This window comes from Oryx dammah, unplaced genomic scaffold (assembly GCF_014754425.2).
Source record: "Oryx dammah isolate SB20612 unplaced genomic scaffold, SCBI_Odam_1.1 HiC_scaffold_27, whole genome shotgun sequence".
NCBI lineage: Eukaryota > Metazoa > Chordata > Mammalia > Artiodactyla > Bovidae > Oryx > Oryx dammah.
The window spans coordinates 32670762-32693285 of record NW_024070211.1 but is presented as its reverse complement, the minus strand read 5'-3'; the positions used below and the strand labels follow the sequence as shown (position 1 = coordinate 32693285).

Genomic DNA, 22524 nt, shown 5'->3' with positions numbered 1-22524 from the left:
AGAATCCCACGGATAGAGGAGTCTGGCGGGCTATAGTCCATGGGGTTGCAAGAGTCGGGACACAACTTAGTGACTGAGAATGCATGTCTCAGTAGTGCTCATACAACAAGTAATTTCAGCAGTCCCCTCTAAAAATAGTTTCAAATATGACATTTCTCCTGAAAGTCTGCCACCAAGCATTCCTTTACATGTGATAAAATGACAGTATTTGTCAACTCTGCAGATATTTTTAATCCTCCATCACAAATTATGCGGCATAGAAATCATGATCTTCATTTAGCTGATAAGAAAAAATACAAAGCTGCTTAATTTAAAATGAATTCTAATTAAATAGAGTGAATAAGTTTAAATGAGAACTCATATCTCTGCAAAGGGGAATTGCAGAAGGAGCTAAATATTGTAAGTTAATTAGTATGCTTTTCTGTTTCTTGAGAAAGTACATGTCGATGACTTACAGGTGTATCAAATGGAGCAAATACGTGCTTTCTAAATGATAATGTCAAGGAGGGGAACGTTCTGACTGAAGAATAGTTTCAAATTATAAGACAGATGCAGAGGCAAATGCATAACATTTGCTTCCTGAAGCAGATGACCCTGTTCTAAGTCCTCAATTCCATAGTCTCAACAATTATATTTCCAAAAGGTGACATCTGAGGAATCTAGCAGAGGACAAATGAGACTACCAAGTTTCAGAGTTATGCAAACACCAGAGATTATATTTTCTGAATTTTAGAGTCAAGAAATGTTTAATCATAAGTTTTATTCCTAGAGATTTTTCCCAATTTAAGCAAACTATTGAAATGATTACTCCATAATTTATACATGGTTTTACTATATGCTTCCTTAAGTAAATAGTATTTCCAAAGGCGTAAACTAACTGTCAGAAAGAGTATAAGACAGGATAAAAGCTATTTTTAAAAGAGCTCAATTCCTCAAAGCTATGACAAGTAACAGCGTTTTCCAAACATATCTTGTGTGAAGAATTGGAGGTGGGAGGGAACCTATTATTATAGATTCTTCACTGTTAAGTCCGACTTCATGAATTCAGTGCATGCTCAGATGCTTCAGTCATGTTCGACTCTTTGCAACCCATGGACTGTAGCTTGCCAGGCTCCTCTGTCCATGGGATTCTCCAGGCAAGAATACTGGAGTGGGTTGCCATGCCCTCCTCCAGATCTTCCTGACACAGGGATCAAAACTCCATCTCATATGTCTCCTGCATCGGCAGGTGGGTTCTTTACCACTATTGCCACCTGGGAAGCCCTGTTGGACACCATCAATTATAAGTAGTATTGAACTTGTTGAACACAAGTTGGAATAAGTCATATCCTGAAAATGACTTCTCATAGCCAGACAGGATACACATCACTACCCTAACAAGGAAGTTCATGTTCTTCAAAATATTTTTGTAATAGGGCATTCAATTTGGTTTGATAAATATTTTGTATATAAAAACAAAGGTTATATTTCTTTAGTCTTTTTAAATTTAGAAAGTATAAAGTTGAATTAAAAAATCTGTCCTGTGATTTTCTCATTTATGCTGGTCATTGGAATTAAGCAAAATGTGTACATTAGATTTATTTTACCATCTCTGTCTGTGAAATTGCTGCTGCTCACAGATAAATCGTCAGGGGTTGAGATGCCATTGGTACTTGAACTTCCGATTTTCTTTGGTGTTAAGTGTTCAAGACTCATATTATTTTTTTGTGACTCTTTAGTCAAGTTCAGAAAGACCTAGAAAGAGAAGCAGGAACATTTCATTAGCATAAAACATGCATGTGTTTTCTAGCTTTTAAGCTCAATTTTTATTTTAAATTTTTGTCATATTTATTGAGACTTTAAAGGAACATATTTGTAGTAAAAGATATGTTTTCTCTAATTGAAGCAATATGCTTGTTCTCAGAAGTCAGTCTTCCATAAGAATGGTACTGAGATAATTTTAAGATTTTCTGATTTGGTAAAATGTTTGTTTATAATTTTTATATAATCAAAAGCATCTTTATTTTTGTCTCCCTTTACTTCTTAAAACATTCATTAAGATTTTTTTTCTTTTTAAAAAGAACTGTTCATATTTATTCTAGGGGAACAGCAAGTTAATCAGCCTCAAGCAAAAAGAAAATGTCCAGCTGTACCTCTTCCACAGTAGTATCTGAAATGCCATAGCACCCAATGTTGAGGCCACCCAGGCCACTGTCCAGGGCTCTCAGGAGTGAAAGATAGGCCCCCGAGACTTTGGTGCTAAATGGAGGAAGCACGTAGACAAGTTCTCCCCCGATGTCCTCCTTGAGGTAGGCGTCAGGGAGATGTGACTGGATCATTGCCGTCACAGCTGTGGTGTCACACACTGTACTTGCATTTAGATTTGGACTCTAGAGATGAGAAAAGAAGTTAAACACTCCCTTGTCTTCACACTGTAGGGCCCAAGGGCCCCGGTCAGAGGGTGGCGAGTTCTTTTAGGCCAGTACAGACTGTGCCAGGGAGTATATCACTTCTCTCGTGCTCCCTGTCCCACTGGGGGTCCCTACGGTTGTCTGTCAGTCACTATCCTCCTGGCTTCGTCTCCCACCTCACCCTGTCCCTTCTCCAACCTCCTTGCTCACTTCCTCCCTCCCTCTCTCACCCCAGCAACAACAAGCTTTCGGTTATTCAATGCTTCAGGCTCAGGCACGCTCCCTCCTTAGGGTCTTTGCCATTGTTCCTTTGCCCCAGATAGCGACAGGTCTCGCTCTCTACCTGGCCTTAACTCCTGGCTCATCTGTCACCTTCTCAGAGACCCCATCTACTTAAAATGGCACTTCCTAGCATTCCCTATGCCCTTTCCTCTGCTTTATTCTACCCATAGCAGTTATCACTTGCTAATATTCTAAATTATATACTTATCAATTTTACCACCCAAATTCCCCACACTCCCATCAGAACATAAACTCCATAAGGGCAGAGATCTTAGCATCATCAGTTCACTGATGTATCCCCAGTGCCTAAGACAATGTCTTGGGCACATATTAAGATATCATATATAACTAATACATAAAATTTTAACTGAATTAAGGAATGTGACAATGAACTACTTTTTATATTTTGGAAGTCACATTAGGATGATAGGATGTAAAATAAATGAGAGTAGTCATAGCATATACATTTTGCACAACATAGATACATAGCACTATTTGAGATAGTAAGGGAGCCTTAGTAACTAAACAGTTTTGTTCTTTGAAGATGTGAAAGCATCACTGGTCTGTCTGAATTAGTCTCCACATTACCAGTCGAGGAACACTGATCAGAAAGTGAATATGTGACTGTATATTCCTTCATTTGCTTTTTATAGAGTGGAAAATCTAATTTTTAGCCTTACAGGCTGAAAAGTAGGGAAACTAACAGGCTGATCCTTCATCACTAGCCTTAAGTATAGACTTTCTTTTTTCTAGTACGTTAGTTCTCAATGTGCAATCCCAGAACAGCAGCCCCAGTGTCATATGTGGACATCGGTAGAAGTGTAGTAAATTCTGGAACCCCTTCCCAGATCTACTGAATCAGAGACACTCGAAGGTGGAACCAGAAGTCTGGATTTAACCAAGACCTTCAGCGGTTCTGACATTTGCTCAAGTTTCAGAAGCATGAATCTAACATGTTAATAGTGAATTTCAGCAATGTATGAAGTTGGACAGATTCTGTTTCATACCAAACTGAATATGACCCTACAATGAGGTATACCTTCTCTCCTACAAACCTTTTTCTTAGTGAGTGTGAGGTGATACCCATCTCCAAATGCTTCCTTGAGATAAAACGGTGACCCGCAGCAGCGCAGCCCTCCTTGCTCCAGGAAGGCAATGCGGTCACTCAGCACTTCAGCCTCATCCAAGTGGTGCGTCGACAGAATGATTGTTCTGGCTTGAAAACACAGAGAACAAGTGAAAATGAAAAATGAAGCTACAGTTGCCAAGATATACTGAGTTAAAACAAGTAAATCCTGTGATTTATGGAGAGTCACATTTTATGAGCTAACAGAAACACTGATCAGAGGGGCTTCCAAAATGATCAAAGAGAAATTCAGAAGAGGTGTTCCTAAATACCTGAGGCGGCGGGGGTGGGGGTGGGGTGTTCTTATAAGTTGACAGCAAGTATGCTGTAAGGCTCAATGTCCATACTCTGTAGTGGGGGCAACTTCTGTTAATCCCTTATTCTGTTCCCTTGGCTTCACTTCCATTATCTCTCTCTGTCTCTCTCTCCCCCTCCCTCTTTTTCTTCACTATGAAAAAGCAGTAATTTTAAAGACTTTTTGAAAATTTCTCTCTGATTAATCCACTCCACTCTGATTGCTCCTTTGCCTTCACATCCTGCTAGCACTTATTTAGTCTGTTTTCAGTTTATTTTCATTTGTGTACGTTTGGTATCTCTAATTAGATTCTAAGCTCCTCTAGGCAGAATTTGGAACTTCTGTTGGATTTGCGTTCTCTGACAAAGGTCAGTTAAGTGCTCAATTCACAGTGGGCTCTACATAATCACACACTAATTGATCCAGAAATTTAGCTAGAAGACAAGACCTGGTAAAAGGAAGAGCACACCTTAGATGTTTAATGGAGATTATAAAGAGAAGACTTCAACTTGTGTGCTTGCATCCCAGAGGGCAAAACTATAACTGCTGGCTGGAGAAGTTATAAGAAGGTACTCATACCAGTTTTGTTCTTGGATATAACATCCCATATGCTTCGCCGAGAACATGGGTCAACGCCAGTGGATGGTTCATCCAGAATTACCACCCTTGATCCTCCAATGAGAGCTATGGATATGGATAACTTCCTCTTCATTCCTCCTGACAGTGTTCCAACTCTCTTATGACGATGGCTATAGAGCCCAGTATCTTTTAAAGTCCTTCAGAAATGATGGACAGTGGTTATGTTTTACAGACAGAATATTTGAATTTTGGGAAAAAAAGCACCCTAAATAAGAGGTATTCATTGAACAACTATTAAGTACTCAGCAAGGTAAACTATTGAGAATTCATGACATAGTTTTCTGTTGTTTATCATCTAGTTGGAGGTATAAAATTAACACTAAGAAAACACCATAAGGACTATATGGTTCATTATTTTATTCATTCATTTGACAAGTCTTTATTTATAGAGTCCCTGCCTGTTTTCTGCCAGACTGTTTTAGGTGCTGTGGAACAGCATCGAGCAGATAATATTCCTAACCCACAAGGAGATGATGATATAGTATGATTGTGTATCAGGAGTAATGCAGGGGCAATTCAGTTGATAAACATATTCCCAAGAAGATTATAATTTTCTATTTTATGATAAGTGTAATAAAAAAACAAATAACACCGGGTACATGAGATGAGTGCCTGGGGTGTGTTATTTTAGGCATCTGTTTTACACATGGTGGTTCCCTCAGAGATGATGTTTGAGCAGAGACCAGAAAGAGGCAGAGTAAGTCTAAGGGCTGTCTGGGGAAGGCTGCTCTAAGTTGTGGGAACATGGGGAGCCCGGAGGCGGGAGCAGGCCCAGCGTAACTGAGTGTGCACCTGGGCGAGCATGCCTGGAGCAGAGTGAATGGGGAAGAAGCAGAAGGACATAAAATCAAAAGCAAGATTGAGGGCAGGTCAGGAAGAGTCTCACAGGCCTCGATAAGGACATTCCTGAGTTTCACACTGAATGTGGTGAGAAACCATTAGAGGGCTTTGACAGAGGAATGACATGGTCAACTCTGTAGTTTAAAAAGGTCACCCTGACTGTTCTTTGAAGAATAGACTGTACAAGGGAAAGTAGAAGCCAGGGGTCCAGTTAAGACTTGTATGGTGGCCATGGAGATTGTAAACAGAGGAATGGGGGCAATACAGGAACCAGAAATGAAGGCAGCTCTTTCCAGTGTAATAACTGGCTGCTGAGGAGAATGTATACAATTCTCATAGGCCCTTATACAAACCCATAGGCCCTTAAAATGTATACAATAGCAGGAAAGTAGAAAAACTGAAAACAATTGTTTCCTGAGAAATTGTTTCCTACTGGTATTATTATTGTAACTTGACTTCTTTTTGAGAGAAGTTAACCAGCACATGTTCTCATTCCTGCCATATCTGACCTTTTCACTTCTTCATGCAGCTGCTTTTTGGTCCAGTGAGGAACTTTGATGGAGCCGTAGAGGAGAAGGTGCTCCTTGGTGGTGAGGTAACTGAACAAGACATCATGCTGCATGCAGACGCCCATGTTCTTCCGCACAATGTGCAGATCTGTTCTGATATCTTTTCCATAAACAAAGATGGTACCTGCTGAGGCCCCAAACAGTCCAGTCAACATGGAGCTGGAAATGAAGAAACCATAAGTTAGGTGTGAACCAAAACTTTGAACTAGGTTTTTGGACTAAATATATCTCAGTTGTTAGCAAAAAATGTTACAGTGTATCTTCCCAGGGCAGGTCAAGCTATGAAGTAAAATCAGATTAATTGGTTGGGAGTAAAAATTAAAATTGCTTTTAAGCTTCTAATACTTTAGTGTTACAGAAGCACTACATGTAATGATGATGGGTGGTGGTGGCAAGAATGACAGAAAGAGCTGGGCTTTTTAATTGCAAAAGCACTCCCTTCTTCAGCAAACTCCCACACATCCCTGGCATCAGGTAGTTCCCATAGGCCATTAAGACTCAAATTTCTATTTCCCACATGAACTTTGGTCATCTTCAGTCCCCCACTCTACCCTGTGACTAGAATATTCTCACCTACAGAACTCCTCATCGTATTTCAGATGGTCAGTAAACTGGGCAGTTATTTAATATCCATCTTCTCCACTAAAATGTAAGCCCCATGAAGTCAAGGAAAGGACATATTTTTTTTTTGTACCATTCTTACCATCTAACTAGTGTCTTACACATAATAGATCTTAAAGGACTATTGTGGATTAAATAGGGAATCAATACAATGTGTGATTCTTCCCATAAAAATGCATTAAAATCAAATAACATATTTCTTTATATATTCCTTATACTAAGAAAACTACAATGGGGGCTTTCTCAGCTAAAATGATAGCCTCATCAAAATCTTTCTCCATCCCTCTTCTTTATTGTCCTCTTATTGCTTATTAGAAATCTTAATTTTTAAGCACTGTATTCTCAGCATGGCAACCCACTCCAGCATTCTTTGCCTGGAGAATCCTCATGGATAGAAGAGCTTGGTGGGCTACAATCCATAGGTCACAAAGTTGGACACCACTGAAGAGACTTAGCACAAGCACAGTACATTCTCACTGGAAAGCCAACTCTGCATTGAAACAGGTCAGATAAATGAGAGCAGCTGCATGTTTGCTCTTTTCATAACTCTCTTTTGTCCCCTTTTAATTACTGAAAAATATGTTTTGGCAGTCACTGAGCTGACTCATGGTGACAGTAAACAGCATATCTGACGATGGATACTTTTTCCCAAATAAGGCTAGAACACCAGCAGCATCTTCGAGCTCACTCCAAGCAAAGCCTAGTGGAGCACTGGAGGTGAGTCACAGAAACAATTTCAAAACAATGTCACTTTTAAAACCATTCAAATCTTTTCTCCATTAGGACACAGAAAAATGCTAGTTAAGTGAAGAGAGAGGAAGAACAGCCCATGTACTATTGGTGAACTTTTTGATCTCTATCTGATAGCTAGTGATTCTTTTCTTTTTTCTTTCTTTCATGAATCAAGGCAAAGGATCCATTTAATAGAGCAGGTGGGGCTGAGTGTGTTTATATCAAGATTTGCGAATCCAAACTGGTATACAGGCCAGAATAAAAATGCAAATAAGTGAAACAGACTGACTGTATGAGGCAGTAAAGTTGGTGGGGAGCTGGGATGAACCAGGAGGCAGATACCCTCTTTAAGAACAGTCACTACTGAGTCCAAAACAATTGTCTCTATCTAAGCCTGTAGGGCCAATGTTGCCAAAACTTTCTAACATTTAAGAGATGACAGGAATGTTTATTTTTATTTGAAAACTCTCCTATTTTTATTTGGAAACTGGCACAGAAATAAAATATTTTAAGAAGTACTAGTGGGCCAATATTAGGTAGACCAAAATGAACCTATCTGGTGGGTCTGATCCACTGATCCAGACTTTGAGCTCACAGGTTGGACCTTGCTTCTACAGTAAGCAAGTTGAGGTATCTTAACCTATCTGGGAGCTGTAACAACTCTATTTTTATGAAAGAATTGAGGAAATATTAAGTAATATGTTTCCATGACACCTGAGTATTGAGAAGTGACATACATGGTGGTAGTCTTCCCGGCTCCATTGGGCCCCAGCAAGGAAGTAATATGACCTTCATAGAAGTTCAGATTGAGGTTATCAACAGCAATTTTTGAGCCATAGATCTTTGTGACCCCATGCAGAGCAACCCCAACTGTGAGATCTTTAGGTTCAGGCTCAATGTTGGAGGAAAATTTGTATTCAGGACCTGGGGAGAAATCAAGAGAAGAGTTGTAAGCTCACAAGGAAAGAAAATGCAGCCAGATTTAGACTTTTCCTTAATTAAAAACTGAAGACTATAGATACAAGCCTCAAAGTAAAAAATAATTCCAGATATAAATGGTCTATTATAGTCTTCCACCTTCTCACTTGTTTTAAAAATGAATGAGAGTGTTGGAACCACACTCTAAGGTTTATATTACCTGTCTCTGTCAGAAAATGTAGTCTCAGAATATAGAATCATAATACTGAATTCTCCTTTATTCAAATCAAAGATCTCAAATACTCAAAATACAAGTTTAAGGCTTGGTCTTCCAATTGAACAGGGTGATACCTACGTATAGAATAAATGTCTATACTTGGTGGACAATGCTTACTCAGATCTGTAGTTATAGAATCAGTTCATTAATTACTCTCTACATTTCCTTCATGTATTACAAAGGAACTAGTTATATGGGTCATCCTTACTTTATAAACTGACACTGCTCACCCAATGTCTGTAAGTCACAAGCCTTAAATTGTTTGTTCTTGGTTGGCGATGGGTTATGCTAAATTATCCATACTTGTTACTTGGTTACTCCTTATGACTAGTGACAGATGGCTAGAGTGAGGGGTGCAGACTGTGGCCAAGGAACAAAATTTTTCTCTGTGTGAATCTAACTGGACCACAAAGGGATCTGCAATCTTGGCCTAATTAGCACCATATGCTAACCAACTGAGTTAATGAGCCCAGAAAAAGCCACGATTTAATCTCCCTATGAGTCCAAACACGTATGTGTAGATATATTCATCCATGACTAAAAGGATGATAATTTTGCCATTTAGAAAAACATAATTAAAATCACCAGTCATGTAAATTTTACATCACTTCTTTCATAATAATGCATGTTGTTGACCTACTTGTCTTACTGGCAGATGGGTTGGTGTTCTGCATCATGATATTAGTAAACATAAGCCCATTGCTTTTCTCATGATTCACTTCTGCACATCCCAGTCGTTCTTTCCAATAGGAAAGAAGGAATGGAAAATACCAAGGAGCTGCCATACCATATTTACCTGTAACAAAAATGTATTAGGAAAAAAAAAAGTAGTTTTAAATCGATTGTTAACATTAAGCATCAGAAGTTAAATAACAGTATTTACTATGCAGTATTTAGGGAATATTTTCATTTTTTTGATACTATATAAAACTAAAGTTGTCTCAGTTTCCAAAGTAAAGTAAAAAAGAAACCCAGTTTTTAATTCTTTCCTTTATAAAGAGCTTCACTGGGTACAGTTATATACTATAAAATTTAATCATTGTAAATGTAGAGTGTGATGATTTCTAGTAAATAAAGTTTTGCAACCAGAACAACAATCCCCAGATTCCAATAACTCCAAAAAGTTATCTCATGTACTTTGCAAATAATCCTTGGTTTCAACCCAAGTCAGAGGCAACCACTGATCTGCTTTGTCTCCACATTTTTCTCTTTTACAGAAATTTTATATAACTGGAATAGAGTAACAATCTTTCATTCATTCATAGAACCAAAAACATGCAAATATAAATAAGACTTAATGGAAAAACTTCTGAGCATGCTGAAGTTTTAACCATTTGAGACCTCAGAGGGGAACCCCACTAGTCTTGTTCCATTGAATTTGATAAATTTTCCTTAGAATTCAGAGACTTGATTTTTGCCTTTTATAATATGTCATACTCTTATTTAGAAAGACTGGAGACTCCATGCTTCCTAATTCATTCTATCCTTTAAAGGAATATCAGAGGAAAACAATCAACAGTGCATTATCTCAGGCTGGAAAATTTTGGTTAGTTTTGGGATTGAAGTATTTTTGGAGATGTTATTTGGCAAATAAAATATTAGAAAATATGTATTAGCAGTTTTACAATGATGACAATCATGAAAAGCATGTATGTGTAGGAAGAATGATCATACCTGGGAAAACGTTCCGGATATACCAAGCAATAAGGAAATAAATGAAAGAGTCAGCTAGGATTAGACAGCAGAGCCAGCCAAATGAAGTGGTGTCATCCTGAACTGGGGAACTGTACATATTTTCCCACTGAAGACCTAAGTGAACACATACATTTATTTTTCCATGAAACATTTTGTAGGTGTGAAAGATAAAATCCAGTTGAAAAGAAAGTGAACCTACCAATGCCTTGCTCCTCATAGCGTGCAATGTACTGACCTGCATAACTGAAAGCTGTTGGAGACAGCAGGCTCTGTGAATAAAATCAACCACAATGATAGTTCTTGTAGATTTCATACATTTCACCCAGAGAGGTCTTAACCTATTCCAAACTTTGGGCCTGTATATAGGTAAAACTGACACTAACTCTCTAATCATATTTAAAAGCACAGAGGTCTCGTACCAAGCACACTACAACTTTGGAGGAAGAGGGGAGGAAATAGCAGAAAACAAAAGAAGGAAAACTATAACTTGGAAAATATTTGTCAAAAATCCAAAATACATATCTAAACTTACTAAATGTTGTTCAGCAATTTACAAAATTGGTAATTATAGAGTAATGCAATGTAAGATTAACATCAAATGAAATGTTAGGGGCCAGAGGATGTTTTTACTTCATAGATTGTCTTCAAGTAATAGAAGTTTTATGCATGAAAATATAGTAAAATGTCAATTGAGTACTTATAATGCAACAAATAAAAAGTGTAAATGTTGTTTAAATACAAGGTGGCCATTCCAAAATGAAAGTTATTTATCCCTTTCTACTTCCACAAACAACAAAGTTCTAATATGAGCCTCAGTCAATGGTGAACTTCACTTCTGCTTTCCAAATTTCAATATCAGTGAACTTAATGCTTTCATTAAAATTCTTAAATTAATTTGATACTTTGAATTGAAAAAGCAGAAAAGAATTCAAAATTGATTATATGCTATCAGTGTATTTGTATTTATGCCTGTAGGTTATATGTCATAAAAACCATAAGCATTAGTCATATATGAGAACAATGCCAGTAACAGATGTTCTAAGATATTTATGGAATTGGGCCAGAGATAAGTCAGAATTCTTGATGACCTTCAAAACAGGATATGTTACATTTTAACTGCTCTTTCTTATAGCATCATTCTTATTTTAGAGACAGTGGAGGAAAAGTTTTCTTTTCATAGTCTTATGCCTGTATGGTAGACAATGCTTAGGACAGTTATGCATATTTTGTAATTACTGAACTTGTACATTTAGAGGGTCTAAACACACACAAAAAAGTTCATTCCTTTCATACCCTGGCCATTCAGTTGTGACAGCCGACTTACCATGAATACTTTTATTACATAGCTCAACTCATTTTCAACTGTAATCAGAACAATAAATGGAAAAAAGGCAATGATGTAAATGAGGCTTCCGATCAGAGCTGCAATGTTGGTGCTGTTGAAGAAGACACTGATCAGATAGCTCATGGCGATAACCGAGAAGCTGTAGTCCGAAAAATACAGGAACAAAATGAACCCATTTGTTTTAGGAAGAATATTGCCAAACTTAAGTATGATGATGAGGATGACGATGGTAATCAGCAAAAATCCAACACTCTCTATGAGCCAGGCAAAAAAGTGGCTGCAGGAGTTTACTCCCATCATCTTCATGTACTGTAAAAAAGAAAATGTGTTAGTTTCTTCTTAAGCTAATATATTCTCAGATGACAGTTATTCCTGTACCATTCCAAAATATCCATGAGACTCTTCAAACACATGAAACTAGGCATTTTAATAATGTTTCTAAGTATAGTATTTGTCTACGCTCACTATGTGACATTAACATGGCTATTTATTTCAGTCCATCTTAGATTGTAGCTCCCAGACTGCCCCAATGTAATGAATGATTTGGATGGTGAGGTTTGTTTTATTTTTTGACAAACTCATTTTATAACTGGTATCTAAGTGATGTTTCCAGATTAAACTAGTTGAGAAGAGACACAAAAATTTATGTTATCCCCTGCAGAATTTTACAACATGAATTTGATATCTGTGCAGGTAAGAATATTTCAAGTTGGTGAAAACTCATGATTTATTTCAAATTCAATATATGGACTGAGATAATAAAACTCCATTATTTTCAACTAAACATTAATGAACAACACAATAATTATTCATATTTCTGTAAGAAATAAAGTAGACCAGATTCCTCAGATGTTAAACTATGCAAACTTTGAAGAAGACTTTCTGCTTTTTGGCATAATTTCCCCTATCCTTAAAATCACTAACAATGTAGGTCAGGTTTGTTATCTTTGTTTTCCAAAACAATTTTTTAAAACTCCATGCACCCAAAATGAACACATGCATCTTAGATAATCTATACCTCTCTCTCAACTGATATTATGTATTATCTCAGTGATATCCTTAGTGGTCAAGGCATTCCATCAAGGTGGAAAGACAGACCAACATGTGTTTTTGCGTTAACTCAAAAGGATTCTGAATGATCTGAAGCCCCCCAGGACCTTGGGTGTTTTGAATCAGTGATTTGAGTTTGTACCCGGTTTCTAGTTGTAACAACTCTTGATTAATAGTAAGTTTATGAATCTAATATTCCATCTTAAAAAGAACAAAATAAATGTTCCACTAACAGCTTTGTAATCCACTATTTTTTTTAAATCAAGGATGTACAATGTCCTCCCCTTTAAATCTAACTTGTCTAGAAAAAAAAAATAGGGAATGTATCAAATCTTTTACTATACAAGCAAAATATGATTTTTACTTTCTGCCTTTGCAATTTATCACATTTTGATAACTCTGTTGCTCCAGTTGTTACCATGGAAACAGCTACCTGACTGCCACTAGTCTAAGCTGTGGGCCTTAATCTAGTCACCACTAAGGAAGTCCTGTGTCTTTTCCTCTTAACTTTGCCCTTTTCCTCACCCTCTTCTCTCCCTACTACTCTTTTCCTCCCAGACCCTGCATACTTTGCAGTAAAGATTCAACCTATGTTTCTATAGGAATAGATGTGTGTGTCAAAGTAAAAAAAAAATCAGCATGTAGTGAAGATTCACTATGGAAGGTTTTATCCAATTGCTAGGTATCTATCATTGAAAAGAAAATTAGATTTTGGTGTGAAAGAGACCTCATAGATCTTATTTTAGCAATTTCCCTGTACCCCACCCAATTTGCAAAATTACTGTGTAATGTTTGATGCCTTCATTTCAGAGATACCAATTTTTTTTTGTATTTTGGCCTTTCCCATTATCTGTATTTTGATGTTTTTAATGTTATTTGAATATATATATGGGAAGTTATAGAACCCATGTAACTATCCAAAAGCTGATATTCACAACTTAATTTCATTGGCCTATACAAAAATTTTCTCCTCCACCCAACAGCAATGTATGTCAGGAGGAGGCAGTATCACTACATTTTACAAAATGGATATGAAGTATCCAGAATGCTATCAAGGACATGAAATAGAGCTGACTTCATGTTTATAAATGTGTTTTCCTTCCCTGACAGTAGATAGCTTCAGTATAAAACATTTATATATCTAGAAAATTCTCCATTCATAGCCTTGTTAAAAATAATTTAGCAAACCCAAAGAGCAGGAGTGAAGGTGTTTATCATAGTAATTTGGAAGTTTTCAAGGCTCAAGATCAGATTTCTATTCCTAAGAACTGGTAAAAATTGGAGACTGATCATTGCTTTTTATCAAAATAGAACAGATTAAATGCTTCCAACAGTGTTTACTACTTAGCATTCTAGCATCAAACTTCATAGTTAAACTTCAGGATTTTATGCCATGAGAAGAACAGCTGTTATATACAAAAAGAAAAAGCAATGAGTGCATGTAGTCATCCATAAATTATCCAGATTCACTGCCAACTTTGTGATAATCAACAAGACCAAGCTTGCTAATGGAAGGTGGCCCACAGAGAATGACTGGCTGAGCTGTCTTGGATGTCGTTGGTGTCGCCTCAGAGTGACAGATGCAAGTGCCAGCTTGTAATCAAACAGCCACTTGTCTCAAGTCTCCCAAATCTGCTGGAGCAATTCATCAATATCTGATAACCTGTTGCTCAGGAAAACCCCTCTGCACAGTGATCAAACTCTGCTCCAGTTCTCATCAGGAAATAATGAGAAGAAAGATTCTGTGAGATTTTAGACAAATGGTCATCACATTCAAGAAAAGCTTATTCACAGGGACTGACATTAAATACTATCAAGAAAAGAAATCATAAATATAGATATATTTACTTGACAGCAATGTTTTCATTCAACAAGAATGTCAAGAACTGGTTAATAATATTTTTGTACTTCAGATTTTATATTCTGTTATACATATTTATGTTATTGTTTTTAGTAGGATATAAAGGATATTGTGATCATTACTTGGAATATTCCATATTCTTACTAGTAGGATGAATAGCATATACCAATAAGACATAAAAAGGAGTAAACTGGTATTCAAAAAAAGGAGACAAAAAATTGCCTCAAGTGAAGTACCATGAAACTACAGACTTTTGCATAATTTTTGGCAATCATTCTGCAGACTACAGATATTTTAGGATACCTGTCTGAACTGAGAGAAAGGACTCCAAAATTTTGTCTCAAACTGAATATAAACAATGAAATCCCCATAAATGACTTATTTTAGACCAAATAGATGAAAATAACCATAAAACCAAGAACACAGTGTGAAAAACAACTCTTCTGTGTGATATAAAATCAGCCTTTGCATAGTTTTATATTTTAATTTTAAAAAGCAAGAAATGCAGAGTAAAGCTCAACTGAAGGGCATTTTGAAATAGTTTTCTAACTATATGATTAATTTTATCAGTGAACTTATTGGGCATTAGTATTTGTACTAAGTCTCTTCAACAAGTTAAAGGAATTTACTAGAATCATACCATAATGAGGTCAAAGATGAATGCCTTTGTTGAATTAGCAACTGACCTGATTTCTCTGTCTAAATGTGAGAACAATTACTGAAGGAAAAAAGAGGTTTTGTTTTGTTTTTTACTTTTTTATTCAATTGGAATGAGAAGGAAGTAAAGAATGGGCAGCTTTAGATCTTAGTGAATATTAAAATGATAATATTAAGAAATGATCTTGAGTTGCTGGTAATCTAAGAGATTGTCCACCATTATCTTCAAAAGTCCTAAGTAGTCTATGCTACTAAAATAAAATTGTGAGAGGGAAGATAGCTACGATATGGAAAAGGACTAGTCAGAAGTGCTAAAGAACTGTTAACATATCTTGATTGTCCTCACCACATAAAAGAACAGATATCTACATGATGTGAATAGAGATATAACATAATTCTAGGGTGTTAAATATTACTGCAAAACATAAATGCATCAAATCAAAAATTTGTACACCTTAAATTTGCATAATGTAATACATAAATTTTCAGTAAAAAATAAATAGAATAAAATAAATAAGCTCAATTAAAAAAAAGTTTAGCATGGCAAAGTTCAAGAAATGGCGTGCCTTGTAATTATTATTAACCTAAAATTACTCTAAATAAATACAACACAGAGATGAACACACACACACACACACACAGTCTGTTGGGGTTAAAAAAAAGCCAGTCCAGATCCACCATTCACTAATCTATAGTCTTTAGCAAGTCATCCCTCACTTTCTGGGCTCAGCTTTTTCATCTCGAAAAAGGAGGAGACTAGTTTAGAACTGTCAGTGGTGAAAGGAGGTGAGCAGGTGTATTAGGAATATTTTGCTTCCACTAATTCATCTCACAAATAGATCATATTCCTTTAAATTTAGGACACTGCTGATTTTAAGATGTGTCATTACTATAACTGCCACCAAGAAAGAAAAATCACTGCCAAATGAATTATGACACCCTATCAAATATATCTCAATTTCAGAAGCTTTAAAATGTGAACAAAAAATCATTATCTTTGAATTGATAAAAAATGAATAATTGAATGCCTCTTCTGTTCTGGCAGTGAGAAAGTACATTCTGGAAATATAAGGTTGAATAAAGTCTAGATGACATGACTCAAAGAGTTTAGGGATTGGGCACAACTGAATATCAACTGAAAGACTCAAATCCTGATGTTCTGATTCCAAGTTCAATAATCTTCCACTATGTAACTTTGACTCCAAGACTAGCTGGTTAAATTTTGAAAGTGGATGCCTGCAAAATGAAGACACAGAGCTACCAAACAGAAACTAGTTCACCATTAAAAATGCCTTTCATATCTTCTATTGAGAAAAACTCTTTATTGTGCTTTGATATTTTTTGTGACACCCAAAAATATCTCTACATTCAGAGAGTACCATTTTCAAGCCAAAATAACATAATATGCATGTAGTATACACACACACACACATATAGAATAGACAGATACATAACACATGTACATATATACTGCATTTCTAACATTTTAAGGTAGATATTTATTTTGCTATAGAAAAGAACTCAGAGTCTATCACAGTTTTCTACTTCAGAGTTTTCTTTTAATTTGTAAAGATTCACTTCTAAGTACTAGGAATCAGACAGAAAAATATAAGGTACAAGCTTGCAACCAAAGTTATGGTCCAGGATGCGGATTTGAGCTTCAAAACTGGGGTTAAGAAAACATTGTACACAGTTCTGAAAACAACACGGCTCAAACCAGTTGATGAGCCTTTACTAAATTATAACTGAAATATAAAAACACAGCTGAGGGTTACCTTAGGAAGCATCACTACGAACAAAACTAGTGGAGGTGATGGAATTCCAGTTGAGCTACTTCAAATGCTGAAAGATGATGCTGTGAAAGTGCTGCACTCAATATGCCAGCAAATTTAGAAAACTCAACAGTGGCCACAGGACTGGAGGAGGTCAATTTTCATTCCAATCCCAAAGAAAGGCAATGCCAAAGAATGCTCAAACTACTGCACAATTGCACTCACATACTCATAAAGTAATGCTCAAAATTCTCCAAGCAAGGCTTCAACAATACATGAATCATGAACTTCCAGATGTTCAAGCTGATTTTAGAAAAGGCAGAGGAACCAGAGATCAAATTGCCAACATCCGCTGGATCATGGAAAAAGCAAGAGAGTTCCAGAAAAACATCCATTTCTGTGTTATTGACTATGCCAAAGCCTTTCACGGTGTGGATCACAATAAACTGTGGAAAATTCTGAGAGAGATGGGAATACCAGACCACCTGACCTGCCTCTTGAGAAACCTATATGCAGGTCAGGAAGCAACAGTTAGAACTGGACATGGAACAACAGACTGGTTCCAAATAGGAAAAGGAGTACGTCAAGGCTGTATATTGTCACCCTGCTTATTTAACTTCTATGCAGAGTACATCATGAGAAATGCTGGGTTGGAGGAAGCACAAGCTGGAATCAAGATAGCTGGGAGAAATATCAATAACCTGAGATATGCAGATTATACCACCCTTATGGCAGAAAGTGAAGAAGAACTAAAGAGCCTTTTGATGAAAGTGAAAGAGGAGAGTGAAAAAGTTGGCTTAAAGTTCAACATTCAGAAAACGAAGATCATGTCATCCAGTCCCATCACTTCATGACAAATAGATGGAGAAACAGTAGAAACAGTGTCAGACTTTATTTTGGGGGGCTTCAAAATCACTGCAGATGGTAACTGCAGCCATGAAATAAAAAGATGCTTACTCCTTGGAAGAAAAGTTATGAGCAACCTAGATAGCATATTCAAAAGCAGAGACATTACTTTGCCAACAAAAGTCCATCTAGTCAAGGCTATGGTTTTTCCAGTAGTCATTTCTGGATGTGAGATTTGGACTATAAAGAAAGCTGATAGCCGAAGAATTGATGCTTTTGAATTGAGGTGTTGGAGAAGACTCTTGAGAGTCCCTTGGCCTGCAAGGAAATCCAACCAGTCCATCTGAAAGGAGATCAGCCCTGAATGTTCACTGGAAAGACTGATGCTGAAGCTGAAATTCCAATACTTTGGCCACCTGATGCGAAGAGCTGACTCATTTGAAAAGACCCTGATGTTGGGAAAGATTGAAGGAGAGAGGAGAAGGCAACGACAGAGGATGGGACGGTTGGATCACATCACCAACTCAATGTACATGAGTTTGAGTGAACTCTGGGAGTTGGTGATGGACAAGGAGGCCTGGCATGCTGCAGTCCATGGGGTCGCAAAGAGTTGGACATGACTGAGTGACTGAACTGACCTGAAGAAGTATAGGCTCAAACTCTAAGACAACCCTGGAAGTCTGATGTTGAGCTAACAAAAACATGAAGCAGTGTTTTGTACTTTGTAAGGAGAAATAATCAATTGCCTAAAAGCACTGGCAATGTAAGTCTGAAAAGTACAAGGGCTAACAGGTTACTCTAATCTCATTATTTCAGATTGTCAGGCAGGCCTTGCAATAATTATTGTGCCCTGGCTTTGAAACATTTCCCCTATGTTTTCACCTCACTTCATGAGTGTAAGAATGGGTTCATTATACAATTAGCAGATAAAATAATTCTATTACAATACAATCCAAAAATCATACAATGCTGTTTCATAAATCCTAACAAGAAGTAAGATATTTTGGATTTGGGGATAATGATGAAGAATATGCTCCAGAAGAGATCATGCTTATATCCCAAGTCATGTCTTTCATTGTAATATTTTTAACATAATCAGTAGTATAACATGAAATTCTTAGTCTCTATAAATCACAATTCAGTGAGAGAGAATTGAAGGGGACAAGGTATACTAGAATGAGAATTTGCTTTTTGAGAGCTGAAACAAGACATATCTCTTTGCCCATGTCCATGTCTATATCTATACCTATTATCTATATCTGTATTTATATCTATATATATGTTTATTTGGACTTAATTACTATGCCAACAGTTTTCCTGCCTTAGGAGTTATTATTATTATTAGCATTTAAACTTCCTCTGTTAAAGCCTAAGTCTTACAGGTAACTTCTTGGGCAAAAATTACTGTCAGAATTGTAAACTGTATTCAGATTTTATTCAGATTTTGGTTTTCAGAAACACTTATAAGACAACTTCTATGCAATTTTTTGAGAAGACAAAATATTTCCATACCAGCTGTCTTAATGATTCATAAAATATTTTCCCATCCAATTCACCAGATATGGGTTAGGCTTTCTGAGTTTGCTCAGGTATTATGAAAATCATAGTCATTAATTATATATCCAAGTAGAACTTATTTGTAATAAGAGATTCTCAACATACCTCATGAAGCCGGAGGTCTTTCTCATAAACAAGCTTTTTTACAAATGCAGCTATAAATACAACCCAGGCAACCATGAGCACGATTGGAAGAGAATAAGAGACACTGGTTAGGAAGCTGTAAGGAAAAACAAAAACAAAAATTCAGTGACCAAAACGAATGCCGCATTTGCTGATTGTAATATATAAAGAACACACTCCCTCCTATATTGAAATTATACTCCTTTTTTAATATTTAGAATAATTATTAATATGACTATTTTATTTATGAAGTGTGAAGCTGACTTAACAGTGGGTGCATGATTTTCTTGCTGTAATGCTATTAGAGTGAAACAGTTCTAGATTGTTAGATAAAATTGCCAAATTGTTTAAAGGGTGTTTGAGTATGTCCTGTTCAGGAAAATAGTTATTCTATAGATATAACTGCAAGGCTCTAAGGCCTTCTGTCTAAACTAAATTCTTATGTAAAAGGCAGATTCAAAGTTAGATGATGATTGGTTTATCTAGCTAAAAGCTTTATTTTCTCAAAGTACACCCCACTCCAGTACTCTTGCCTGGAAAATCCCATGGACGGAGGATCCTGGTGGGCCGCAGTCCATGGGGTCGCTAGGAGTCGGACACGACAGTGACTTCACTTTCACTTTTCACTGTCATGCATTGGAGAAGGAAATGGAAACCCACTCCAGTGTTCTTGCCTGGAGAATCCCAGGGATAGGGGAGCCTGGTGGGCTGCTGTCTATGGGGTCGCACAAAGTTAGGCACGACTGAGGCGACTTTGCAGCAGCAGCAGCAGCAGCAGCAGCAGAAGCTCATAGTTATTAAATCAAATTTCCCAAATGACATAAAATAAAACTCAAATAATATTTAAAATGCAAAGAACTTGGATTCCTCAAACTAATGCTCTAGGGGATGTTCCATAAACAGTATAGGAATGTTTTTTTTTCTGGTTATGTGCTAAACTAGCAGGTCATTGGAACACTTCATTGGACCGCAAATATATTCCTGAATCGTTGGCCCATGATACCTGAATGTTCAAATGAAGTGTTTATCAAAGTTGAACATATATCAGAATCACCTGAAGGGCTCATTAAAACAGATTTCTGGGCCCCACCCATAAGCTTCTGATTTATTATATCTGAGGTAGGGTGAGGAATTTGCATTTTAAACAATTTCCCAGGTAAAGCTGATGCTGCCAGTCCAGAAACCACACTCTAATAACCATTATTCTTACATTAGCCACTGACTATGGGCTAAGGCAAAGGAATAGCTTTCAATGACAGAAACTCTAAATTGAGCTGTTTTACACCTTGGGCTCCACTGACACTTTCACTTGCAGAAATGTCCCTAGGCCATTTTCTTTTTAATCTAAAAGACCAAGGAATTACCTTCAAGTTCCCCATGAAAAATGCAAATATTAATGGAACATGACATCACCATCACTTAGTTTCACTTTAGCATCAGAAGTGCATCACCATCAGAGATATGAAGGATTTTTGGTGGGCGAGGAGTGAGGGTTGGGGCCATATCCAGTTTTTTTTGGTTCCTGGGGAACTGTCTAGCATGGGGAAAGCACTTAAAGAATACTTGCTGAATGAATTTTGTCTTGGATCAGATCCAGCCTTGATGCTTTTTCTGGCTCTAGAATTAGGCAAAGGACTTCATTCATTAATAACAACCCTCCACTAATGTTTCTTCAAGTGATTGTGTATTTTAGGTTTGATATAGTATAAAAGAGAAAATTCTGGTTTGTAAGGACCAGTGCAGTACCAGGTATTCAACTTTGGGCAATTTACTTGGATTTCAATTTTTTCATCTGGAAAGTATGCTGATAATATTTGCTCTCACCTTATGAGGTTGTTTGGTGGAATGAATGAACTAATATATGTGAAAGCACTTTGTATGCAACAGAGAGTTTATATGTGTACATTGAGATGTTAGTTTGTCTTCCATGAAGAATGCAGAGTACAGTACTTTACTCTCAAAAGACACATCCAGGTACCCACATTCTAGGTACTAAAATTTACAAGGGGAAAAAAGTCAGCAGGAAAACAGACAAGGATTTTCATTTAATTGAACCCACAAGTCTTTACTATTGATGCAAGCTGTTGCAAGTCACTCACGGTTCATGCAATAAGGTCTGGACTGGCTGCTCAGAAGTGGCTAACCTTGACAGCAGGCTAATAGAATCCTCGCTTGTCAGGAAGACAGAATCCTGCCATCCCGTATCACTGTTGCACAAAGGGCTACATAAACTCATCTCCTCTAATGCTCTTGAAGCAGTCAAAGGAGACAGAAGCATTGATAGAAACAGTAAAAAAAAAAAAAAAAAGACTCATCTGAATTGTATATAAACTGCTATAACTAGGCTGAATAACAAGTACAATTTGTTTAAAGTAATATTCAGCCTCAAGCTTTTGTATAGGAGAATGAGCTTGAAAAACTTAGCCCTCCAAACTTATTATCTCACTGTGGTCAGATATGGAGGAACCATCCAGTGCCCACCTGACTGGCAAATACTGTTCAAAGTCAACTTTTTAAAAGCAAGATCTTTACATTTTTTGTTCATTTAGAAAAAACATTTTAGAGAAAGATTCCTACCGAATAGACAGTTTCAGATAGCATAATATTTATCGTAGAGAGTTGATCAATACTGTGTTTTATTAAACTTTTTCCTTAAAACTAACCCTGCACTCACAGATTTTTAATTAAATTTGAAAGTTGGAAGGGATTTTAAGATTATTTTGTTTAATACTCTCATTTGACTAGAGAAAAGTAAAACCAGTGGGTAACATCAAAATCATGCAGTGATGCACTCAGGTCTGGAGTCCAGCTCCTAACTTTGGGGCCAAAGTACTTGGAAGGGTAAGGGTTATGATAAAGAAAACATGAATCATTTGGTAAGAACTTTAGCATCATTTGGGTAACAGCTGGCAGCTATAGTGAACATGGG

The 22524-nt window shown here is 36.8% G+C and overlaps 1 protein-coding gene across 1 annotated transcript in view; it reads right to left on the bottom strand.

Annotated features, from left to right (window-relative positions):
• Positions 1 to 22524, bottom strand: part of ABCA12 (ATP binding cassette subfamily A member 12) — a 203365-nt gene that overhangs the window by 43468 nt on the left and 137373 nt on the right. The window contains exons 23-33 of the mRNA XM_040228568.1: positions 19578 to 19692; positions 11709 to 12038; positions 10584 to 10653; positions 10364 to 10498; positions 9339 to 9485; positions 8232 to 8418; positions 6082 to 6300; positions 4673 to 4869; positions 3728 to 3888; positions 2133 to 2369; positions 1587 to 1734 (exon numbers count right to left, since the gene is read on the bottom strand). Of these exons, the coding sequence (XP_040084502.1) occupies positions 1587 to 1734; positions 2133 to 2369; positions 3728 to 3888; positions 4673 to 4869; positions 6082 to 6300; positions 8232 to 8418; positions 9339 to 9485; positions 10364 to 10498; positions 10584 to 10653; positions 11709 to 12038; positions 19578 to 19692 (1946 nt within the window). The remainder of the gene's footprint in view (positions 1 to 1586; positions 1735 to 2132; positions 2370 to 3727; positions 3889 to 4672; positions 4870 to 6081; positions 6301 to 8231; positions 8419 to 9338; positions 9486 to 10363; positions 10499 to 10583; positions 10654 to 11708; positions 12039 to 19577; positions 19693 to 22524) is intronic.